Here is a 25,297-nt window from a genome sequence, read left to right as displayed (position 1 = left end):
AGACTCTTCATTAAATAGTATTATATAGAGACAACTGGCGGCTTTCAAAATTTGTCGGATTATCTGAGCCGCCAGCTGACTGTCCAATCATTGACATTTCTCTGTGACCGTGAGTGACGCTCGTTTGTTGTTGTTGTTTTATTTGAAAAAGTTTTTACACAAAAACTTGTAGATTGGAAAGCCAAAAAGGGGATTTAAAGACGAGGTTTCCAGTAGATTATGATCAGTAAGCATTAATATTAGACATAAATTTCATTGTAAAATAAGAAAAAAATAATAATTTTGTAACCTTATTTGCATATAAACAATAGTGCTGACAAGTAAAGAGGGATTTTATCAATAATTTTCATTTTAATGTATGGAAAGATTACAAAAGAATCCATACAAATATTGTTAATGTGAAAGTGTGTTTGTTTGCTCGTTATTCCCTTAATCATGAAATTTTTCATACATATACCTAATGTGAATACGGAGAAGGAGATAGGGTACTTTATAATTTAGTTGTACCGTCTTAGTAGTACGTGGGCGATGGCTGGCAGTTTATAATTTAGTCTGTCGAAGGGAAAGCTTATATGGTATATTAATATGATGTATGTACTTACCCATGATCACTGGTTTAAAAAATACATCTTAAATATTGTAACAACTAACAAGGTTCTCTGAATGTTCATTCAGATCTTAACATAACAAATTAATTAATATGTGCAATACAGAATTTGCATGTAAATTTTAATCTAGTTTTTTTTCAGCTATGAATGACAATGAAAGGCTGCTATCAGAAACAAAAATGTGATGAATTTACTACCTGTTGAAACTTAAACCAATTTAAACATGTATGTGGCAATAATTTACTTACAAAAGATTTCAAGCAAAATGCGTATTACGTTATATATATTTGTTGCTTGATGTTGGCACAATGATACACTGTCATTTTATTTGCGGCCTTCATGTCGGCAAAATTCCATTCATTTCATACTAAAGTATTTCCTTTTTTATATTGTAACTCGACTCTTAAAACCGTAGAGGTTAGTGATGTGAAAAGAAAATGAAAGAAAACTAAACAAACCACAGGTCATAAAGCCCGTCACACGCGTAGTTATATCAAAATATTAATACTAGTTTTCGCCCATGGCTCCATCCACATGAACTTTAAGTAGCTTTGACGTGAAAGACCAACAAACAAACACTTTTTCACGTAAACAAAATATATTATTAGCAACTAGGGGCAAAAAAATATTATATATGCACATTTGATGTTGACGAAGCTGTTGTGAATATTTTGTAATATTTTGATAAATAAAGTCATTATCTGTATGCACATAATTGTTGAATAAAAGGTGTGTAGTATCTATGATTAGTGTCATGTATGATAGCTACAATTGTGATGAGCTTCTAAACGTAGGTATTGGACTTATATGGATGGTATAGACATTGACAAGACAACTCTTATCTGACAGAGAGCAACGTCAACATATCATAATGTCAACAACACGTGTGTGCGCGTTTCTGTTGTGATGTGATTATATTCGGTCGTTTCATTATTTTGTACTATTCCATTAGGCACATATTTAATTACGTGTAGAATTATTTAATTAATTGTCTTGGGTTGGCGTGATATCCTATCAATCGTTATGACTGGGACCCAATTGTTTCATATTTTATAATTAATTACATAAGTGCAGCTGAGCTGTTAACTCCCTACTTTAATGCAACTATCTTGCTGCTCACACAACTCAGTTATTTCAAATGGATGCTAACGATGGTAAAGAGTTCGCCGAACTTGGCGTAAAATCATGGCTTATCAAACAGCTTTACTCCTTAGGTAAGTTCTTATCTATTTTGATCTCACATTGATGACTTTACATCCTCACAACTCGTATGTGAGCCCGGGGTGTGCCTTTAACCAAGATCCTAGATTAGGATAATCAGGTTACACGAAGCCACTCCCGTCCGACATATTATCTATGATATTTTCAATATAATGTTGTCTTTATTGTAACCAATACATTTGGATTTGCATAATTATTACAATGTTCAACCCCCGCAGTCTTCAGGGGTATCCTTATTTGATCATGACTAGGTACAGATGCTGTTGCCTGAATGTACTTTTTTCCTCATAATGATTACTCTTGATTACTTATAAGCATATGCTATGCTATGCTCTTAATACTTTTATTATGAGCATATGAGAGATATAAATTATCTCTTAGAATATTTACTTCAAAAGACATACTTAGTGATTCTTATCTGAAAAGTCTGGATTCAACGCTTATATTTGTTTGTTGTCTCTTAGTGTTTTTTTGTTATTTTCAAAGACTCATACTCAAATTTGATTTCAATCAAATTCCAGGAATAAGAACACCAACTCCGATCCAAAATGGGTGCATAACAAAAATACTTGGTGGTCATGACTGCATCGGAGCGGCCAAGACGGGGTCCGGTAAAACATTTGCGTTTGCGTTACCCATACTGCAGCATTTAGCCGAAGATCCTTACGGAATATTCGCATTAGTACTTACTCCTACACATGAGCTAGCATATCAAGTAAGTTCCGTTGTTTTCCCATTAGTTAAAAAAAAAATTTTTTTTGACCTTGATATCGCAATGTTGAAAATGAAGACTAAAGCACATTCATTTAATGCAACCTTCCATAGATAAAATGTAGAATGGGCCAGCTGCTTCTCTTATCATATAGACTGTAAAGGTCAATTAAAGGATAGGCTAGGCTATATGTATACTGTGGATTCTCCTTTTAGGCGATGGGCCAGCAACCTGATACTATTTTATTCTAAATACCATCATTTACCCATACAACAATCATGGCTTATGGGTAACCAAAACTCCTCTCACATATATACATATTTGTTCTTTACAGATAGCAGACCAGTTCAGCATCCTTGGCCAACCACTTAAACTACGAGTGTGCATTGTCACTGGTGGGTCGGACCAGTTGGAGGAGTCTTTGAAATTGGCTAAGAAGCCCCATATAGTAGTTGCGATGCCTGGACGACTCGCAGACCATATAACGGGTTGCAACACATTCTCGCTGAAGAAGATTAAGTATCTTGTCTTGGATGAGGCTGACAGGTATGTGAAATAAAGGTGATTTTGTTGAGCAGACAAATCACAGTGATTGAGTTAGGCTCCAAGTAAGTTCCAGGCTTGTGTTATGAGATAACATCTCAGGGATACTTCATTAATAATTACTTATACATATAGACAAACATCCAAGATCCAGGCCAATCAGAAAGAGTTAATTTCTCATCAGACCCTGGGTTTCGAACCTAGGACTTTCTGTGTCACAGACAAACAGAGAGAAATTATTGCCCAAGATTTTATTATTTTACAAGTGAAGTTATTTTTTGCAGGCTTTTCAGCGAGTCTTTCCAAGAGGATCTGGAGACGATATTCAACTCGTTGCCACAAAAAAGGCAGAACCTTTTATTTTCAGCCACGATCACGGATGATGTTAGGGAGTCCAAATTGTTGCCTCTTAACAAGGACGTAAGTATTCATATTGAACACATTCTCTTACTTTGGTGTATATATTATACTAGCTGTGCCCGCGACTTCGTCCGCGTGGAATAGTTATTTTAAGCATCATTGAAGCCCTCAAGGAGGAATAAGTTTCCCCGTTTTTTTCACATTTTTCATTATTTCTTCGCTCCTAAAAGTTGCAGCGTGATGATAAATAGCCTAAAGCCTTTCTCGATAAATGGTCTATTAAACACAAAAATAATTGTTTCAATTCGAACCAGTAGTTCCTGAGATTACCGCGTTCAAACAAACAAACAAACTCTGCAGCTTTATAATATTAGTATAGATCTTCACAATGTATGTTTCTACTATACATGTAATTTTTTTTTTATGGGCAATAAAGATAATTTGTATTGTATTGTCCGCTGTACATATAATCAGGCGTGACGGATTATAGTAACTATATACATTTTCCCTTCAGCAACTATACACGTGGCAGGATTCGGATGAACAGCTGACCGTGTCAACACTTGACCAGCGTTACGTGGTGTGTCCGGCTTACGCTAGGGACGTGTACCTGGTGCAGACGCTGAGGAAGTACCGCGAGACCAAACCCAGCTCCCACGTCATAATCTTCACTGATACCAAGAAGTGAGTGGATGTCTTTGTTTTTTTTCGGTACCTACTTACATACATACATATAATCATTCTATCATGAAGCCAAATAGCTGAACGTGGCCATTCAGTCTTTTCAAGACTGTTGGCTCTGTCTACCCCGCAAGGGATATAGACGTGACTATATGTATGTATATAATCATGTCTTTTTGCCTTGCCCTTGCGGGGTGGGACCAGAGCCAACAGTCTTGAAACGACTGAAAGGCCACGTTCAGCTGTTCGGCTTAATGACAGGTTGCTAGCCCATCGCCTACAAAAAGAATCCCAAGTTTATTAACCTATCCCTTATTTTATATCCTAATTGATGCTGTGTGGTTATCGGCACTAATTGAAAAGAATAGGACCACTCCATCTTGTTCCCATGGATGTTGAGTAATGGATAGGGTTATAAACTTGGGATTCTTTTTTTTTTTGGTAGTATCTGTAATCAGCGTTCTTACGCTTCAAGCAAAATTGTTGAGGCCGCAGTGTCAGCTCTAGTAAGACCTTCAGTGAGTGTCTCAGCTCATGATACATTTAGCGGATATCCTTCCTCTTTAGTCCTAATTAAATTAAAAAGTTTTAATTTGCTATTTATAATAATTATACACATATGTGTATAATTTTTATAAATAGCAAATGTGCACGTAACGTACCTTAATTTTATCTCGAACATTTCGAATCATGTTACAATGATCCATGGTCACTAAGTGACTAGGTTGCGTGCGCGTTTTATATCTCTATTATTTATTTATTTATTTAAAACTTTATAGTACAAAAAAAATTATTAAAGGCGTACTAAATGCCGTTTGGCATTCTCTACCTGTCAACCAGCTGACCGAAAAGAAAAACCTAATTATAAAACTGTTAAAACTTATTTATAAATAGTATAATGCAACGCGGAAGTTAAATATCAGTTATGGTTCTAGGAAAGAATGGAGAGATCATTTTAACATACATACATACATATTTGATAGAAGATAGAGGTCAATGCACTCCAGCTTAGGCAAAATGTATTTTCTTTGATAGACGATAGAGGTCATTGCACTCCAGCTTAGTCAAAATGTATTTTCTTTGATAGAAGATAGAGGTCAATGCACTCCAGCTTAGTCAAAATGTATATTCTTTGATAGACGATAGAGGTCAATGCACTCCACCTAAGTCAAAATGTATTTTCTTTGACAGAAGATAGAGGTCAATGCACTTCAGCTTAGTCAAAATGTATTTTCTTTGATAAAAGATAGAGGTCAATGCACTCCAGCTTAGTCAAAATGTATTTTCTTTGATAGAAGATAGAGGTCAATGCACTTCAGCTTAGTCAAAATGTTTTTTCTTTGATAGAAGATAGAGGTCAATGCACTTCAGCTTAGTCAAAATGTTTTTTCTTTGATAGAAGATAGAGGTCAATGCACTCCAGCTTAGTCAAAATGTATTTTCTTTGTTAGAAAATAGAGGTCAATGCACTTGAGCTTAGTCAAAATGTATTTTCTTTGTTAGAAGATAGAGGTCAATGCACTCCAGCTTAGTCAAATGTATTTTCTTTGATAGAAGATAGAGGTCAATGCACTCCAGCTTAGTCAAAATGTATTTTCTTTGATAGACGATAGAGGTCAATGCACTCCAGCTTAGTCAAAATGTATTATTTTCTTTGATAGAAGATAGAGGTCATTGCACTCCAGTTTAGAAAAATGTATTTTCTTTGATAGAAGATAGAGGTCAATGCACTTCAGCTTAGTCAAAATTTATTTTCTTTGATAGAAGATAGAGGTCAATGCACTTCAGTTTAGTCAAAATGTATTTTCTTTGTTAGAAGATAGAGGTCAATGCGCTCCAGCTTAGTCAAAATGTATTTTCATTGATAGACGAAAGAGGTCAATGTACTCCAGCTTAGTCAAAATGTATTTTCCCCAGGGAATGCCAAGTCCTATCGATGATGCTGAATGCAATAAATATGGACAACGTCTGCCTCCACGGCTACATGAGGCAGAAGGAACGGCTCGCCGCCCTGACTCAGTTCAGGAGTAACCTGAAATGCACCCTGGTGGCGACCAATGTGGCCGCCAGGGGCTTGGACATACCTACCGTGGATTTGGTGGTCAACCACAAACTGCCTTTGGAGCCAAAGGAGTATATTCACAGGTGATTTTGTTTTTAAGTAGGTAACCGAGTGTGGTGCCCGGCACCAATACAAAAAAGAATAGGACCACTCCATCTCTCTTTCCCATGGATCTCGTAAAAGGCGACTAATTGAGAGGCTTACAAACTTGGGATTCCTTTTTAGGCGATGGACTAGCAACCTGTCACTATTTGAATCTCAATTCTATCATTAAGCCAAATAGCTGAACGTGGCCATTCAGTCTTTTTAAGACTGTTGGCTCTGTCTACCCCGCAAGGGACATTGACGTGACCATATGTATGTAGTAACCAAGTCGAGGATTGTTGGTTAGGTTTCCTTTTTTAACCTCAAATGTACGCCGTGTGGTTTCCGGAAGTTTGAGAGAGGATAACTCAATCTCATTCACATGGATGTCGTAAAAGTCGACTAAGGGAATAACATGGTGTGTCTAAGCTGTTCCCGTGTAGCTTGTAAAAGTCAATCTGAAAGATTAATAAACTTGGAACTCTTTTTTCAGGCGATGGGCTAACAACCTGTCACTATCTGAATCTCAAGTCCATCACTAAGCCGTACAGCTGAATATGGCCTTTCTGTTTTTTTGACATTAGCCTCTGTTAACCCCGCAACCTCCCCCTAACTAAGTCATCAGATACATACATAAAATCACGCCTCTTTCCCGGAGGGGTAGGCAGTGACTACCTCTTTCCACTTGCCCCGATCTCTGCATACTTCCTTCGCTTCATCCACATTCATAACTCTCTTCATGCAAGATCGGCGGTTTCGGGTACTACGTCATCAGATGATGGTTAGTAATAAGGAAAGCTTTACAAATATAAAACTTGTTTTTTTTAACAGAGTGGGAAGAACGGCCCGCGCCGGCAGAAGCGGGATGGCGATATCTCTTATCACACCTTACGACATACTGAGGCTGGGTCAAATCGAGGAACAGATCAAGACTAAACTTGCTGAGTACAAAATAGACGGTAAGTTTATTTTAACTTCATATATGGTCAAATCGGTAAGGTGTCTGGTCAAAACGCGGTTGCGCATGCGCATGCGCATCCATGTACCAATGACTATTTTGAAGTAATGTACATTAGTTAAAAAAAAATCGGCGTATTGCTCTATAGCAATAAATACGTTGAGTTGTGACCTTTTTGTATTGCTGCAACTCACACCCTAATTAATTTGTATTTAATATGAAATTGTAAATTGGGTGTAGCAAATCAAATAAATGAATTATACATACATACATATGGTCACGTCTATATCCCTTGCGGGGTAGACAGAGCCAACAGTCTTGAAAAGACTGAATGGCCACGTTCAGCTGTTTGGCTTAATGATAGAAATGAGATTCAAATAGTGACAGGTTGCTAGCCTTGTAAGCCTATCCCTTGGTCGCCTTTTACGACACCCATGGGAATGATAAATGAATTATCTATCTATTTATCTAGTTTGATAACTAACCGATGCTCTTATTGTGATTAATTTCAGACGACGAAGCAGTGAAAGTATTCACCACGGTCAGCGTGACGCGTCGCGAGCAAGAGGCCCAGCTGGACAACGAGGAGTTTGAGCGGAGGAAGAAGGATTACCGCATAAAGAGGTGGATCCAGGCCGGGGTGGACCCTGACATGATGGAGGAAGGGTGAGTTTTTGTTGGTTACAGCTGTGACTTGGATTAGGGGGTCGCCGGTCGAATCGGTAAAGTGGCCGGTTAGTGGTTTAAAGACATTTATTCTCATAAAGACAAGTTGTCACTTACATGAGAACTTAAATTACTATTTACAATAATGTTGAAGCTTGCATGAAGAGAGTTATGAATGTGGATGAAGCAAAGGAAGTATGCAGAGATCGTGGCAAGTGGAAAGAGGTACCTAGTCTCTGCCTACCCCTCCGGGAAAGAGGCGTGATTTTATATATGTATGTATGTATGTACAATAATATTATAGATGTTCGTTCGTTGCCTTGAAACGGTTACATAATAAAATAAAAGTATATATATTTAAAAGTTAGATAGAAAGAAAGAAAAATCTTTATTTGGGGCAAGATGTAACATTACATTTTCATCCACAAACATAGAAATAAAAAATAAAAAATACATGATGCGACCAAAAGGGTTTCCACTCAGCATATGCATGTGTATGATGGATGAGGTTACACAATGCGCTGATTTTCAGTGGAACCTAGTACGGAGGCTTTGCCATTCAATATGAAGGACACATATTAAAAATATCAACACAAAATAACAAGTAGACAGCAGTGCTAGGGAGTTTATGTATGTTGAGAATCAGCGTGAGTGTAACTATGTTAACTACTAGATCAAAAAAAAAATGAAATAAAACAACAAAAATAACAAACCACAATTACAAACTTACTATTAAGTTATTAAGCACAATAGCCCGTACACCCAAACTAGTTTTACACTTTAAAATGTATAGGCACAGGTTCGAATACCACCACGGCCGTGTATGTTTGTTTGTTGTTTGTAAATTCTTTATTGTACATAACAAATTATAAGTAATACATAAAAATACATTAAAAATAGTATGTATGACTATTTTCGAAGTTATGTACATTAGTTTGAATATTAACCGATGCTTTTACGGTGTGGGAAAACGTCGTAAGGAACCCTGCACATTCAGGCCACTGTATGTGTAAACATTATCGAAGCACTACTGGTTAGGTTAACCTGTAAAGGTTGTGGAGGTCAGACGGGAGTCGCTCTGTGCAAAAACCTGACTCGCCAAAAATCCAGGATTCATGGTCAAAGGCGTACCCCGGGCTCCTCTCCAGAGTGGTGAGAATGCAATGCGGAACTAAAGCCAGGAGGAAGATGATAAAGATCAAAGACCCGAGCACACTTAAAGCAGGATAGAAGTACCGCATCTGCCTACCCCTCCAGGAAAAATGATTTTATGTAGGCATGTATGTAAAATGTGCCGTGTGGTTCCCGGTACCAATACAAAAAAGAATAGGACCACTCCATCTCTTTCCCATGGATGTCGTTAAAGGCGACTAAGGGAGAGGCTTACAAACTTGGGATTCTTTTTTTAGGCGATGGGCTAGCAACCTGTCACTATTTGGATCTCAATTCTATCATTAAGCAAATAAGATGAACGTGGCCGATCAGTCTTTTCAAGACTGTTGGCTCTGTCTACCCCACAAGAGATGTAGACGTGACCATATGTATGTATGTGTGTTTCAGATTCGAGGAAATGCGACGTGAACGAATAAAAGCCGCCAAGAAAGCTAAACTGGCGAAAATAAAAGAGATGCAATCATCTGGCCAATGGAAAAACGAAAAGGGACAGATAGATAACCGCCTCCAACCGACAGAGATGGAGCATATCGATGCCTCTATCAGGGATGGGATGAAGAAAGTGAATAAACGTTTGATGAAGAAAGATGATAGGTTTAAGAATGTTATAGGGAAAATTTGTAATATTAAACGGAAAGCGGAGAATGTGAAGGAAGTGAAAACAGAGAACCTGCCGAAGAAGAAGAAGAAAGTTGTTGGGAATAAATGATAGTGCAATATTATGTGTTTTCTTGGACCACTCTCGTCCTTGCGTGTTCAATTTCCTTTTACATACATACATACATATCATCACGTCTATATCCCTTAAGGGGTAGACAGAGACAACAGTCTTGAAAAGACTGAAAGGCCACGTTCAGCTGTTTGGCTTTTTGATAGAATTGAGATTCGAATAGTGACAGGTTGCTAGCCCATCGCCTAAAAGAAGAATCCAAAGTTTATAAACCAATCCCTTAGTCGCCTTTTACGACATCCGTGGGGAAGTGATGGAGTAGTCCTATTCTTTTTTCTATTGGTGCCGGGAACCACACGGATCCTTTTACTCAGAAATTATTCGATCTTGTTAGTTCTTCGGAAGCTATTTTGTTTGTCTTTATGCAGATGTAGTTAGTTTGTAGGCGAATTTATCCGTCTATCCCATTAGTCAATGAGTTGTGGTCGGAATATATCCATGGTCGGACAAAAGTGAAACGATTTTGTCTCAGTAAAATTATAGAGAAAAAGTGATGAACGGAGGACGCTTCACTTAACTCCACCGTCAAGAGTTAGCTCCTAAATTTAAGTAGAAGAAGTACTTAAACTACGATACGTTGAAGAAAGATTTCACATCAGGGAATATTTCTTCAAATACCGATGGTATTTACCTCTTTTTAAAACTTGGCAACCTTTCTTAATTTACTGATAAAAGAAAACAGTGTTTAAGTAGATAATAATTTATTTTATACATTTGTAAAATTACAAATAAATACAACAATAATAATAAAAGCGAATATCGTATCGATGGCAAATAATTTGGCACAAAATTTAGCCGATAAGCTGTTTAACATAATTGTATATTTCTTTCCATCGCATTTTCTAATGTACAAACAAATTATATAATCCTTTATATATTTAAAATTGCTTAAATTATAACTTTGAAACCGCATTATAAGTTTAATGTTATTTGCCTTAAAAATATTTAAAAAAAGCGTGTGCTATTTCTCTTAACAGACAAAGGGACATGATATTTGAGGCGTTTGAAAATTTGGGCGTGACTGGCAATTTTATTAAATAAAAGTGATATGCCAACGAGTTTTTTACTACCACAAAGCGTAAACCGTTATGCGTTATCTTTAGTGAATATCTTTTTTTAAATGAGAACCGTCATCAATAATATCCTTCTTTTGTGAAGTCGGTTAATGTCTAAAACCTCCTAAGTGTAACAAACACTTACCTGAAAACCGCATCAAAATTGGTTACTTAGGCGAAACGCGAAATAATCGCGGACAAACATATCTACATACAGGACTAACCAACTGAGAACCATCTTTTTTTTTTGAAGGCGGTTAACAAAACCTGACCTCCCAATTCAGGAGTATGGTCATGTTAGTAAAATGTTAAAATCTAATGCTAGCATATGGTCTAAGTGCCAAATGTTTTTAATACCACAGGGAAGGCCACACCATTCGGCTGGTAGGTACCCAGTGGTAAAAATAGTCTGACCATAGAGTTAAAATCATCCATAGAGTGCATAATTAATATACATTCCCTTCAATCAACTATTAGATAAGATTTTACAGAGGAGAGATGCCAATTTAAATATTTTGACCTTTCTAAAACGGATCTTAAAGTATTTCAATAAAGCACATAATCATTTAATCTAAAACTACTCAGTGTCTGCTTTAGTGTTTATACTTTAAGATGCATATTTGACTGTACTGGCAAATTTGTTAGTTTCGGACACCTAAGTTCATAGTACGTTTATGGCGTATCTAGTAGTACAATAAACAGCATATCAACCTACCGCAATCTACTGCAAATTCGCCCTCTATTACAGCTCCATATAATTCCATGTAGGGTTACTTGATATGCGGTTGTACATTGGCGAGTGTTCGATATGATTTTACCTTTTCTTGTGGTATTTATTTGTAGAACTCTCTGACAAGGGAAATAATACATCAAAATTTTATGCACCATTAAAAATTTGCATCTAAGCGTGACGTGTTACGTAAAAATCAGGCAATTCTTACCACGTAAATGCAATATAAAATCTATGCAATAACAATTCCTCTACGGAGCCTATAATGTAATATCACTTAATGGAATAACAACGGTATAATTAAACATACATTCAGTGTTGCCAATAAGATAAAAGAAAAAAAGTTTTGAGCAAACGAAAAATAAGTGAAAAATCAGAGTATTTTAATTACTAAATTCAGTAAGTTGATTTTATTTACAATTTTAATAAGTTTCAAAATAAATTATGTAGACATTCATCTGACAATAAAATAAAATTAAGTATTTTTCTATTATAAATATATACTTGATTTCTATACTTCGTGTGCAACACTACGGAAGAAATTCGACTTGGCGTGATAAATAAAAGTGATAACTTTGCAAATAGCAAATAAAATTACAAATTTTCATACTGAATTCGCTAATTGTCCAATTTTAATTGACTGACAGTTTCATTCAAGCCAGTTGCGATCCAGTATGGCCAATGATTTTAAAAAAATCCTGTATTATTTGGTTTATTGTATTCACCAAGTCAAATTTTCTTATGTCTATAATACAAAATATGTATGAATAATAAAATTCTTGCGTCGGACATAAAGCAATTATCAATTAATACTTGTTACAGCAAAATGTGTCTTAAAACTTACATGTTACATACTACTTATTTTGCTATTATCGCATCTCAACTATAAAGTTATATGAAATAGTAAGCTATAAATTTTGAGTTATGAAATCATCGTATTTTATCTATATCTTTTTATTTCAACGGAATGTTTGATAGGTGTGATAAACTATGTATCCATTGAAAATTCTTCCTTAAAGACTCGACTATAAGGCTTAAATTTCAATTTCTTACTAGTGTAGTTCGTATCGCCGCTTCTACGCTTTGGAAGCGGTATGTAGTATAGTAACCTTAATGAACAAGTAATTTTTTTTTGTGAAAAATTAAGACTATTATTATATGGGTGTGACATCGGCAACGTCTTTAAGACACCCCTGTACGCTCAAATTTACATAAAAATGTACATTAGTACAGTGGAGTACATAAATGTACAGGGCTGTGGTGTAAACTATTAATTTATCTACTAATATTAGATATTATCTTCATTCAAGCATATTTTTGGACAAGAATAAGGCTATCAAGCGTTGTCTATCCTGACTGCTGGTAGACCAAACAATACTCGACCTTATTGTTATAATGTTAGAATTAATTTTTATTTATCTGAAAACTGCAGTGATTAAAATAGTTTTTGTACTAATAAACTATTGTTTCTTGCGATATTTCTGCGAGTATAATTTACCTACCAGCAGTGTCAAGTAGAAATTAATGGTCTCTGCCTGCCCCTGTGGGAATCAGACGTGATGTTATTATGTACATATAGTCCTGTTCCATTTCTTTAGGTACAGTCATTACTTGAAATGTCAATGTAAAAGGAATTTTACATAGAAATAATAATGAAATCTGTCATTAAATTTTATTTTGTATTTAGTTTTCAATAAAATTCTGTAAGTTATTAAGTTACGTTCGAAATGCTCCATAATAATGGATAAAAAAAAAGATTTTGAATTAAAAAAAGAACTTACTTGTCTATCAAGTCACTTCACCTTTATTATTCAGTACCAATGGCGCGTCCCAAACCCTGACTCAAATACTAACTCTACGAAATCATAAGTTTCCAAGTCAGGAATTGGACGCGCCACGGGTTAAAGTAAAAGACTATATGTATGTATAGCTTTTAATGATAAGGTCGCCTTTTGCTACTATGTTTTTAATACATGATTGTGAATTTGCTGTAATTTATTGGCGTGCAATAAATGGTCATTGTATTGTATATAGAACCAGAAGTAAAGTAAGCCAAAGTATAAAAAGTACAGTACAACCACTTTTAAAAGTCGCTTCGTGCGGCGCATAATAGCGAAACCTACCTTCAAATCAAACCGAATGAAAACTCAATATAAAAACGACCTTATTTCAAGCACATTAAGCTTCAAAGTCCAAAAACAAAATGTCTCGTGCTATCTCGCTCGTAATGCCGGAGAGTTCAGTTGGAATATAGTGTTATAAAAAAATTGGACTTCTGCTAAGATACATCGGTATAACTTATACGTACATACATATAATCACATCTATATCCCTTGCGGGGTGAACAGAGCCAACAGTCTGAAAAGACCGATAGGTGTAACTTAAAGAAGTGGCAATACTGTAAAATTTAATGAAAATTACTCTTTATTCCGACATTTGTAGCAGCGAATTGATGGCGGCGTCTTTGTTACCACCGTTCGCCTCCAACACTGACTTGATAACTTCTTTCTCCATGCTCGGGAACATTTCTTGGATCTGAGAATTAGAAAAATAAATTTTGACAAAAAAACAATATCATCAAGGTATATTCTTTAATTAATTGAATATAGTAGGAAATTTGTAAATGATGTCGTTAAAAACAACTAAAGAATAGGCTTTTAAGCTTGGCATTCATCTTTTAGGCGATCGGCTAGCAATTTATGATATTAGTATAGATTATATATTTTGGTCCGATACAATAGAATTAGCCAATTTCAACATTACATTACATACATACATTTTGAATTGAATTAATACAGTGGGCCTCCAAAATCAGACAAACATTATGCAGTGCATTATCGGACTATCGAATTTGTAGGATTATAGAGCACTGCCTAAGAACCCCTATAGCCTTGATTTTTTTTACAAAAGACTACCTTGTAATCCGACCAATTACATATCTATATATATATTTCTATATTAATATTATAAAGCTGAAGAGTTTGTTTGTTTGAACGCGCTTATCTCAGGAACTACTGGTTCGAATTGAAAAATTCTTTTTGCGTTGAATACACCATTTATCGAGGTAGGCTTTGGGCTATATAACATCACGCCGCAACTATAAGGAGCAAAGAAACAATGGAAAATGTGAAAAAAAAAACGGGGAAAATTCATCCTTGAGGGCTTCAATGATGCCCAAAATAACTATTACACGCGGACGAAGTTGCAGGCACAGCTAGTCCAATGATAAGATTCTACGTTTCAACTAAGTAAAACGATACTTACGCGTCGAGCACAATAGCGGTGAAGCGTACAACTTGTAATCAAACCATATCTCTATTTAGTTTGTGTTCAAACCCGCATGATCAACATTAGCTAATATTGTCAAATATATTATACATACTTAAAGTATATATAATTATACTTACATATTATGCAGAGATCGTGGCAAGTGGAAAGAGGTAGTCTCTGCCTACCCCTCCGGGAAAGAGGCGTGATTTTATGTATGTGTAGCGGGAGCGATGATTCGGCTCGACCGCCACCAAAGGGAAGATCTTCCGCCAGGCTAGGTGTGATGCCTGGGGAACCGCGCGACAGACGATGTTGTGTCGGAGGTTGTATATATAGCTCCAATCCATGAAATCTCTGAAATCGCGATTTGGGTTCTTCGCTGCTATTGGCTGAGCGCGTCGACTTCTTCGAGATGATTAACAGTTGTTGTGTGATTTGATGTTGTTGACGAGTGGCGTAGAGATGTCGCCACATATGTATGTATACTGAAAGACTGTCGATCTACATGGGGCGCCGGATTAGACAGGAGCTAGATTATCAGAGGTCCAATGTATTAGTATGGAAAAACCACAATACCTGTTGCAACTGCTCCTCCGTGATGGGCTGCGGCTGAGGCGGTTGTTGCGCGTTCTGTTGGGCCTGTTGGGCGTACTGTTGGGGCTGTTGGGGGTACTGCTGGGGCGCGTGCGCGGGGTACACGGGCATCGCGGCGTACCCCATGCCCGTGCTGGGCACCACCAGCATCGGCTGGAACGTCGCCACGGCCGCGGGGCCCACCTGTGGGGCAAATATACACGTACAGTGTAGTTTGTTCCGCCGCTTCTTCTACACGTGCGCTTAGGAAGCGGTAGTAGATATAATTATATATATAACTAGCTGACCCGCGCAACTTCGTTTGCGTGTATCCCGCTACTTCGACAAATACAGTCAACGCACCAACACATATTGGATACTAATTTTTACTACGCTTTTATTAGCTTGGGTTGTATGTATGTATGTATGTATGTATGTATGTAACGGAATCTTTGAGCTTAATTTTCACTGATTTCTAAACGTCTGATCAACTTGAAACTTTGCACACGTATCAAGGACCGATGACAATGCAATATTTTGATAAGAGTTTCTCATTATCCTTATTAAAACTGCCAGGATTAATAAATTCATTTTTAGATCCTTCGTATGAGAGTAAGAGAGACAGAGATAGCACCAGTGCCAGTAATCTCCATACAAGAAACCAAGAAGTTCTGACGTATAAGGAGTCCAAAAAGAGATGTAATATATTTCCATATAATGTTACTATTAACCTGAGGCTTTTTTATTTCATCGCATCGCTCCATTTAGAATTACCATTAGAAACAATAGTAGAATTAGTAGAATATTTTAAAACAATAAAAAATATATAAGTAATAAAACAAAAGTAATAAATGAAAATTGAACAACTAAATTTACAACAATACAAGAATAAAGTTACTACCTACAGAACTTTGCGATATTTAATACGTATTTAACATATTAATGCGATTCTTGAATTAACATTATGTAACTTTTGCATATTTATAATAGCAACACTGTAATACTCGCTTGGAAAATGAGTGACAGTTTGTTTATTTATGTAAAATAAGTTTTGCAGTAAGTTTTGAATTCGATTCTAACACCTGTAAACTTTCTTTCTGTTTTTTTACCGGTGCCTGTGTATTTACCTATTTGCACTTTGTTTTGTGCTGATAACTTGTCGTTATTTGGAGTTTGGAATCTTCCGTTGAGTCGAGCTTTGTTCTTCCGGATATTCGTGTGATTTTATCATCTGAGATTGGACTCTGACTGTGTTCACTGTGTTGTGCAGATATTTTGAGATAGGACTCCTGTAAAAAGTACCTGATTATTTGAGATAGGAGTCCCAAGTTTGTGTTTGTTTTTGTGAAAGACAGATTTTACTACAAAAGTGCCACGATGTCTTCAGATAAACATTGTTGCGTTCCTGGTTGTAAAGGCAGTGGAGGTATGTTTGAAATATTTTTGTTCCTGTATCAATCTGCCTCTTAATCTTGTGGTTTGATTCCTGGCAAGGCCACAATCGAAAATTGTTATGTTTGCTGGATAGTCAAAAATATTATTAACAGTGATTTATCACTATAAAATTCTTTTCAACTGGGTTTAACAATCATCATACATACATGCATACATATAATCACGTCTATATCCCTTGCGGGGTAGACAGAGCCAACAGTCTTGTAAAGACTGATAGGCCACCTTCAGCTATTGGGCTTTAAGATAGAATTGAGATTCAAATAGTGACAGGTTGCTAGCCCATCGCCTAAAAAAGAATCATGATGATGAGAATATTATGAGATTTAATCCAATCAGGCCACATATAACTTTAAGAAAGTTAGTTGTGAAAACCTCCGGCGATGGGCACATGGTTGCGAAAGTCATTTCTAGTAAGATAGTTATACAGCGTAGTAGAAGTAGTAGGAAGTTAACACTTCTACCAAAAAATAATTGTATAAAAAAACTAAAAAACTAGGCGTTTTATTGCTAATCAAACTAAAAAATAGAAAATAAATAATAGTTTAAAAAAAACTAAAAAACTACGCTTTATTGCTAATCAAACTAAAAAATAGAAAATAAAATGTAAAGACAAAGGAATTATAAAACAGTAGTAGCAAGTCGAATAATCGGTTATAGTCAATTACCTCCGATTAAAATTATAACAAAATTAAATTTATAAACAAAACAATTTAAATCAGAGTAAAAAGCGTGGGGTGCATTTTACTTCATTTTCATATCTCTCTTGTCATAAATATATGCTAATAGAATGATTTTAATATTTACTACATCAGGCACCCCACGCTTTTTACTCAGATTTCAATTGTTTTGTTTATAAATTTAATTTTGTTATAATTTTAATCGGAGGTAATTGACTATAACCGATTGTTCGACTTGCTACTACTGTTTTATAATTCCTTTGTCTTTAAATTTTATTTTCTATTTTTTAGTTTGATTAGCAATAAAGCGTAGTTTTTTAGTTTTTTTTAAACTATTATTTTCAATTCACAATAACTTCTCTTTCCCTTAACCGCGTTTAAAATATTAAAATGTTTTTTGGTTTCTGTGACTCTTCTTTGATCGCCCCCCCTATCAGTTTTTGGAAAAAATATTTAAGTAATGTACAGATTTTCCATAAATTACGGTTTTATATTTATAAAAACTAATCTTACTAATAAGTGCGATTTAATACTAACCTTAGAATACAATACCTACTATTATCATACAATTATTGTTGTCGCGCTGAAAAGCACGTTTTATTTTTCTCAAAGAGCTGCGATAAATAAACGCGTCCGATCGCTTCCAATTTCAAAGTGCTAATGGGGAGCCGCTGTTTTTTTTTTTTTTTTTGACTATGAGAACATAGTTTGCCTGAGGGGCATTTTACTATTACAGCGGGACGTTTTTAGGCGAGGGCTTGACGCTCCTCCTAACAGCCTTAAGGGAGCCGCATAAGTTTATTGCTCACCATAATCAATTACAGTTAAGTTAAATAGAACAATATAAAAACTTAATTTTAAGATAATTGTAATAATTAATAATCAATTGTTCAATTAAAGTTATGTGACGTCAATAAGTGATATCTTGTATTCAATTTTGAAAATAAAACTATTCTATTCTATGTAATCCCGTCCATATCCCTCGCGGGGTAGACAGCGTTGGCTAAAACCATTGACCAAACAATCTTAGCATACATACATTTAGTCACGTCTTTTGCTCTCGCGGGGTAGACAGAGCCAACAGTCTTGAAAAGACTGGTCACGTTTCTTTATTTTAATATATTATTTAATATCAAAGGTTAAGCTAAGGTGCCGTTTGGTTCCCGGCACCAATAAATAAAAATAATAGAACCACACCATCTCCTTACCATGGATGTCGTAAAAGGCGACTAAGATATAGACTTATAAACTTGCAAATCTTTTTTTAGGCTATGGACTAGCAACAACATGTCACTATTTGACTCCAAATTCTATCATTAAGCCGAACATCTGAATGTAGCCTATAAGTCTTTTTAAGACTGTTGGCTCTAGACGTGATTTTATGTATGTATTTATGAAGCGAAGGAAGTATTCAGAGATCGTGCAAGTGGACAGAGGTAGTCTCTGCCTACCCCCCCCGGGAAAGAGGCGTGATTTTATGTATGTATGTATTTATATACATGACTTACCGAATAGCTAAGTACAAGGTTAATCATCCCCTCCATACCGTCTCCTTGTTTTCCGTTCAGTGGGTACCAGTCTTCATGAGTTTCTCCCTGTAACATGAAACAAGTCTTGTTTACTTTTCATGAACCTCAAGATTCATTGACGGCCTCTGTGGCGCAGCGGTAGTACGCTTGTCTGTTTCACCTGAGGTCCCGTGCTCGAATCCCGGCCAGGGCATGATGAGAAAAGAACTTTCTCTGAATGGCCTGGGTCTTGGATGTTTATGTATATTAGTATTTATTATTAAATAAAGTATCGTTGAGTTAGCATCTCGTAACACAAGTCTCGAACTTACTCCGAAGCTAACTCAATCTTGTGTTATCTGTGCCGTATATATTTATTTATTGAGATTTATTTGACGTTAAACAATGTTGTGAAACAAAAAGACATGACAATTATTAAGTGATATGAAGTATCTCATGATAATGAAATAATATTTTTGAATTTGAATTCTTCTTGTAGGCGATGGAGCAAGCAACCTGTCACTATTTATTATTTATTTATTTATTTGGGTTTGCCAACGTTTGTTTACAATATTTCTTACTTGCTAAGGTCTTACTACTTTATTTAACTGTAACAAACACTTAAAGGTAACCACGACATGCATTATAATTTTTACTTAAGTAATATATATTAATCAAAGTATTTCCTAATTGTATAAACTTAACTAAAATGCTTCATAGCAAGCAACCTGTCACTATTTTAATCTCAATTCCATAACGAAGGCATACAGCTGAACGTGGTTTTTCAGTCGTTTCGAGACTGTTGGCTCTGTCTACCTAGAAATCGATATAGACGTGACTATATGTATGTATGGTAAACATGACAAGCACTGCATGCTTTTGTGAGCAGAAGTAATAAAAGAATCGTTTGGCGGCGCATATAAGAGTTTACATTGTTTGGTCATGTCGTGAGGATTAATGAAAGTAGTTTGACGTCATTTATGCAACTGGATGTCATTCATCTAAATGGGATGCTACTCTGGTGACATCTCTGACGTCACACGCCATCAGCCAATCAGAGCGAATGAATGTGACGCGCCCCGCCAATCACAGCGAACTGGTTTAAATCGCTAATAATATTAAAGATTCATTCATGTTTTTTAATGTAGACAATGTGCATTCGTCCACGATTTAGATTTAAGAGATCTATATTTGTCAATTGACGTCCGATGAAAATGCTGCAGTGTAGTTTGTTCCGCCGCTTCTTCTACACATGCGCTTTGTAATCGTTAGTAGTTATAAATTGATTTAAGTTATGTGACGTCAATAAGTGATACCTTGTATCCAATTCTGAAAATAAATCTATTCTATGGATTGGATCATAAATACATCCACCAGCTCAACATCGTCTGTCGCGCGGTTCCCCAGGCATCACACCGGCCCGGCGGACGATCTTCCCTTTGTGGTGGTCGAGCCCGAATCATCACCGCCGCTAGTTCATCACTTACGTTCAACACAGCCGGTGGTATGGTGATGTGGGCCCAGGCTATCAGTTCATCCATGGTGAAGGAGCACTCGTCAAATATCTCCAGATATATTGAGTTCACGCCGGGAGGTAATAAACTGTTGACGACAATAAATAACAGAATCAAAATATGGCGTGTGTTTTCCGGCACCTTAGAGATAGAACCGCTCCATATCACTTGGATGTCGTAAAAGACGACTAAGGGATAGGCTTGTAAACTTCGGATTTCTCTTGTACGCGATAGGCTACCAACTTGTCACTGTTTTAATCTCAATTCCATCATAAAGTCATACAGCTGAACATGGCCTTTCAGTCTTTTCAAAATTGTCTTTGTCTAACCCACAAGGGATATAGACGTGGCTATATGTATGTATTTAAATAAAAATATATTTGTCTTATCTATGTGTATGTATGTATGTATGTTTTTCCACCATGACATTGTGGCGACATTTCTACGCCACAAGTCACAAAAACAAAATAACGCGACGCTAACAGTCAAAAACAGCGAAAAGTCTAAATCGCGCAAGCAAAGATTTCTCGGATTGGAGCATATATACAACCTCCGACACAACATCGTCGGAGCCGCGGTTCCCCAAGCATAACACCTAGCCTGGCGGAAAATCTTCCCTTTGGTGGCGGTCGAGCCGAAGTAACGCTCCCGCTTCAAACCTGACTCTGAAGATCAAACACTTCGGAACCTTCTGGTTTAGATTAAGCATATGCCTACTCTCAACAAATAGCTGGGAGATAGATAGATAGTTCATTTATTTGATCTATCTATCTATCTATCTATCAAATACTTTGGAACCTTCTGGTTTAGATTAAGCATATGCCTATTCTCAACGAAATAGCTGGGAGAATAGATATTTTTCATTGTTCTCTGAGCGAGTTTACAAGAACTACGATATTTGTTCTACGTTATAATTTTTAATATTGAGTAAGAATTTAATGTATAAGGTGCTCTTTCTATCGCATTGGTTTTTATGACTGTAATGATAGGATAAGTTTTGATGAAATAAATAAATAAAAGTGCCGTGTGGGTCCCGGCACCAATGAAAAAAGAATGGGACCACTCCATCTCTTTCCCACGGATGTCATAAAAGGCGACTAAGGGATAGGCTTACAAAATTGGGATTCTTTTTCAAGGCGATGGGCTAGCAACCTGTCAATATTTGAATCTCAATTCTATCATAAAGCCAAATAGCTGAACGTTGCCTTTCATTCTTTTCAAGACTCTGTCTACCCCGCAAGGGATATAGACGTGACTATATGTATGTATGTGTGTATAATTTTTAATATTGTGTAAGAATTTAATGCACATCTAAGGTGCTCTTTCTATCGCATTGGTTTTTATGATTGCAATGATAGGATAAGTTTTGATGAAATAAATAAAACAAATATTTCCACTTACCAATGTATGACTTTGTTCCACCTGGGCGTTTTCCCGCCGCTGGGATCCGTGTGGGTCTCGTAGATGCAGTGGCCGACGCGCAGGCGCACGTACGGGTCCATTCGAGTTAGGCCTGCAATATTAATAATACATTAACTTAACGCCGTGTGGTTCCCGGCACCAATAAAAAAAGAATAGGACCACACACTCGATCTCGTTTCCATGGATGTCGTAAAAGGCGTCTAAGGAATAGGCTTATATAATAACTTGGGATTCATCTTTTAGGCGATGGGCTAGCGACCTGTCACTATTTGTATCTCATCTCAATTCCATCATAAAGCCAAACAGCTGAAAGTGGCCTATCAGTCATTTCAAGACTGTTGGCTCTGTCTACCCCGCAAGGGATTTAGACGTGATTATATGTATGTATGTATAATTAACTTAAGTGTTAAGACCGCGATGGATAAAACCTCACTTCTCTGGAAAAGAGCCCGGGATGCGCCTTTGATTGATTGAGCCAATTAAGGTTAGCACTAAAACTAATGAAAGATCTCATGATAGTCATTGGTACATAAATGCGGGGGCAGTATTTGAATCTGCGCCTTGACAGTTTTTCATTCACACATACATATCATAACGTCTATATCCCTTGCGGGGTAGACAGAGCAAACAGTCTTAAAAGACTGAAAGGCCACACACAAGGCCACAAATGCATAGTTTATGGTAACGCCCACAAATGCATAGTGTATGTATGTAATAATCTCACTGTTCAAATTTCTATGAATGGAACATTCAACCTCTATGTGTTGCTGTTTGTTTGATGCTAGCCAAGTGCTGGCCAGTTATAAAAACAATATTAAATTTTTTATTTGATGGAATGTTGGTGAAAAAAATTCGATTTTTTTTTGGCATCTAAACAAAACCAAAAACATGCACTTATTAAGTGCATGTTTTTAAGTCTTAAATAATGTTTTAGTGCATTTCATTTCATCTAACCAATAATTGTGATAATCAGTGCAAAAATACAGTGAATTGCTTCGCCACAAGTAGCAGTTTCATTTTTTCCATTTCCAACATTTCAGTAACAAACACTCACCATAATTTTTGACCAGTTTCGCTTGTGCTATTGTGATGCTCAGTCTTGCTGTCAGCGGGGGACCTGGAGGAGGTACCTGGGAAGATTTAATATTCATTAGGAATATTGGAGCTGATCCATCACTGGATGTGCAAATGTTCAACAGAAAAAAAAAGACAACAGATGTGTTAAAAGCGCAAGAGTTGATTGCGAGTTTAAAAAAAAACACATTATTAATAGTTTACCTCGGTTCTAGTAATTATATTGAAGAGATAAAAGATTAGGATTACTCCACCTCTTTCCAATAGATGTCATTAAAAGGATAAGCTTATAATCTTGGGATTCTTCTTATAGGTGATGGGCTAACAACCTGTCACTGTTTGAATCTCAATTCTATCATTAAGCCAAACAGCTGAATGTGGCCTGTCAGTCTTTCAAGACTGCTGGCTCTGTCTACCCCTCAAGGGAAGACGTGATTATATGAATGAATGAATGAGATTAGTTTTCACATTTTGTAGCTCATTCAATAAGTGTGCTTATTTATCTCGTTCATTTGTTACTAGCCGCGACTTCATTCGCACTAAAAGTTCACTGATAATCTTTCATTTTTTCCCCTTATTTCCCTTTTATCGCAATAAAAAGTAGCCCATGTTCTTCCTCAGGGTCAATTCTATATCAGTACATTATGTCATCAAGGTCGGTTCTGTGATTTAGGCGTGAAAGCGTAACAGACAGACAGAGTTACTTTTGGATTTATAATTAATGTAGTAGGAACTTCTGTAATGTGACCAAGCCTAATTCTGCCAAATAGTAGAGTAGATGTGGTCTCTGCCCCTCCGGGAAAGAGGCGTGATTTATGTATGTATGTATGTATTACCGTAGAGCCACATAGTTGTTGCTGCAACGCCAGAGCAGCCTGGTAGTCTGCGTCCACGGTGTCAGTGGCCCCGTCTGTCCGCAGGAAACCGGTGGGCAGTGGCCCCAACAGAACCTGTAATGGAAACATTATATTAATTAAAACTATATAAAAAGTACCGTGTGGTGCCCTGCACCAAAAAAAAAAAAAGAATAGGACCACTCCATCTCTTTCCCGTGGATGTCGTAAAAGGCGACTAAGGGATAGGCTTACAAACTTGGGACTATTTTTTGGGCGATGGGCTAGCAAACTGTCACTATTTGAATCGCAATTCTATCATTAAGCCAAATAGCTGAACGTGACCATTCAGTCTTTTTAAGACTGTTGGCTCTGTCTACCCCACAAGGGATATAGACGTGACCATATGTATGTATCTATTCTTAGTTGATATAACTTTAAACATTTATTTATCTTGCTCTGCGCCAACGCCAACCTCCAGTTTGGTTTCCTTCCACCCAAAGGTTGACTGGAAGAGACTGCATTAGCAAGAAGTCCGCCTTTGTACCTACTGTTTTGTATGTTTTACTCTTATGGTGCAATAAGGAGTTTTAAACTATCTATTTACCCAGTTACAATAATTATTAGGTAACAATCTGACCTGATTTTATAATGGCTTTAAACTTTCTAGAGAATTTAAAAAATTTAAGTATTATATACAAATACAGTGCCCCCACTATTTTACTTAAGTTGACAGTTTCGGTTTTATGTCAAAGGATTTGTTTCTGTAAAATAGACTTATTTTGCAGCATAAAAAAACAAAGACAGATTTACAAACAATGGTCACATATCTGTGTGCGAGATAAAGCATCAGATATCATTATAATAAACCTACGTATTAAGTCGTTTGAGGGCCGCTCTGGAAAATTCCGTCTTAAATTTCCGTTTCTTAGTGTAAATCAATATTGTCAGCAATTCATTAAAATATATACTTAACTACTGATCAGTTTCGACCATTAATTTAAACCGGTCAGAGAACTTGTTTATTTAAGTCGATTTCTAGATAAACGCAATAGGTAGGTACAAAACTAAAATGATTCACCGCTGTTTTTCCTATCATCATGAAAATGATACCATTGCACTTCGATTAATATAGAAAAAATTATGGATCCACTAATACTTACCCTGCGGCGACGCTCTTCATTTCTATCATCCGACACAGTAGAAGTCATTATGGTTTAATTTTTGTCACAATTAGCTCAAATTTATCACTATTATTTACGAAAATGATGAAAACGCAAGCAAACACGCAAAAACCTACTAAAAACAGAGACTGACTGACATCAACTGACATCGACTTTTTTTTGGGTTATATTTTCATTAGACTTAGGCGTAGATAAGCTCCAAGA

General features: G+C 36.4%; 2 protein-coding genes across 2 annotated transcripts; one reads left to right on the top strand and one right to left on the bottom strand.

Moving 5' to 3' along the window:
* Positions 1–1,461: 1,461 nt before the first annotated feature.
* On the top strand, positions 1,462–9,796 carry LOC106136565 (probable ATP-dependent RNA helicase Dbp45A). The gene is made up of 9 exons (XM_013337158.2): positions 1,462–1,822; positions 2,351–2,544; positions 2,876–3,087; positions 3,369–3,504; positions 3,959–4,128; positions 6,043–6,270; positions 7,103–7,230; positions 7,742–7,895; positions 9,456–9,796. The coding sequence occupies exons 1-9, from the start codon at positions 1,747–1,749 to the stop codon at positions 9,775–9,777; spliced, it is 1,620 nt and encodes a 539-aa protein (XP_013192612.2). The 5' UTR covers positions 1,462–1,746; the 3' UTR covers positions 9,778–9,796.
* Positions 9,797–10,482: 686 nt separating this feature from the next.
* LOC106136568 (toll-interacting protein) lies at positions 10,483–25,243 on the bottom strand. Its single transcript, XM_013337162.2, has 8 exons — positions 25,073–25,243; positions 23,913–24,026; positions 23,057–23,132; positions 21,982–22,093; positions 20,554–20,668; positions 19,067–19,153; positions 15,430–15,630; positions 10,483–14,118 (listed from the first exon to the last, which is right to left on the bottom strand). Exons 1-8 carry the CDS (start codon positions 25,118–25,120, stop codon positions 14,008–14,010), a joined length of 864 nt encoding a protein of 287 aa, XP_013192616.1. The 5' UTR covers positions 25,121–25,243; the 3' UTR covers positions 10,483–14,007.
* Positions 25,244–25,297: the final 54 nt, after the last annotated feature.

This window comes from Amyelois transitella, chromosome 21 (assembly GCF_032362555.1).
Source record: "Amyelois transitella isolate CPQ chromosome 21, ilAmyTran1.1, whole genome shotgun sequence".
NCBI lineage: Eukaryota > Metazoa > Arthropoda > Insecta > Lepidoptera > Pyralidae > Amyelois > Amyelois transitella.
This window is presented reverse-complemented; position numbering and strand designations above follow the sequence as displayed.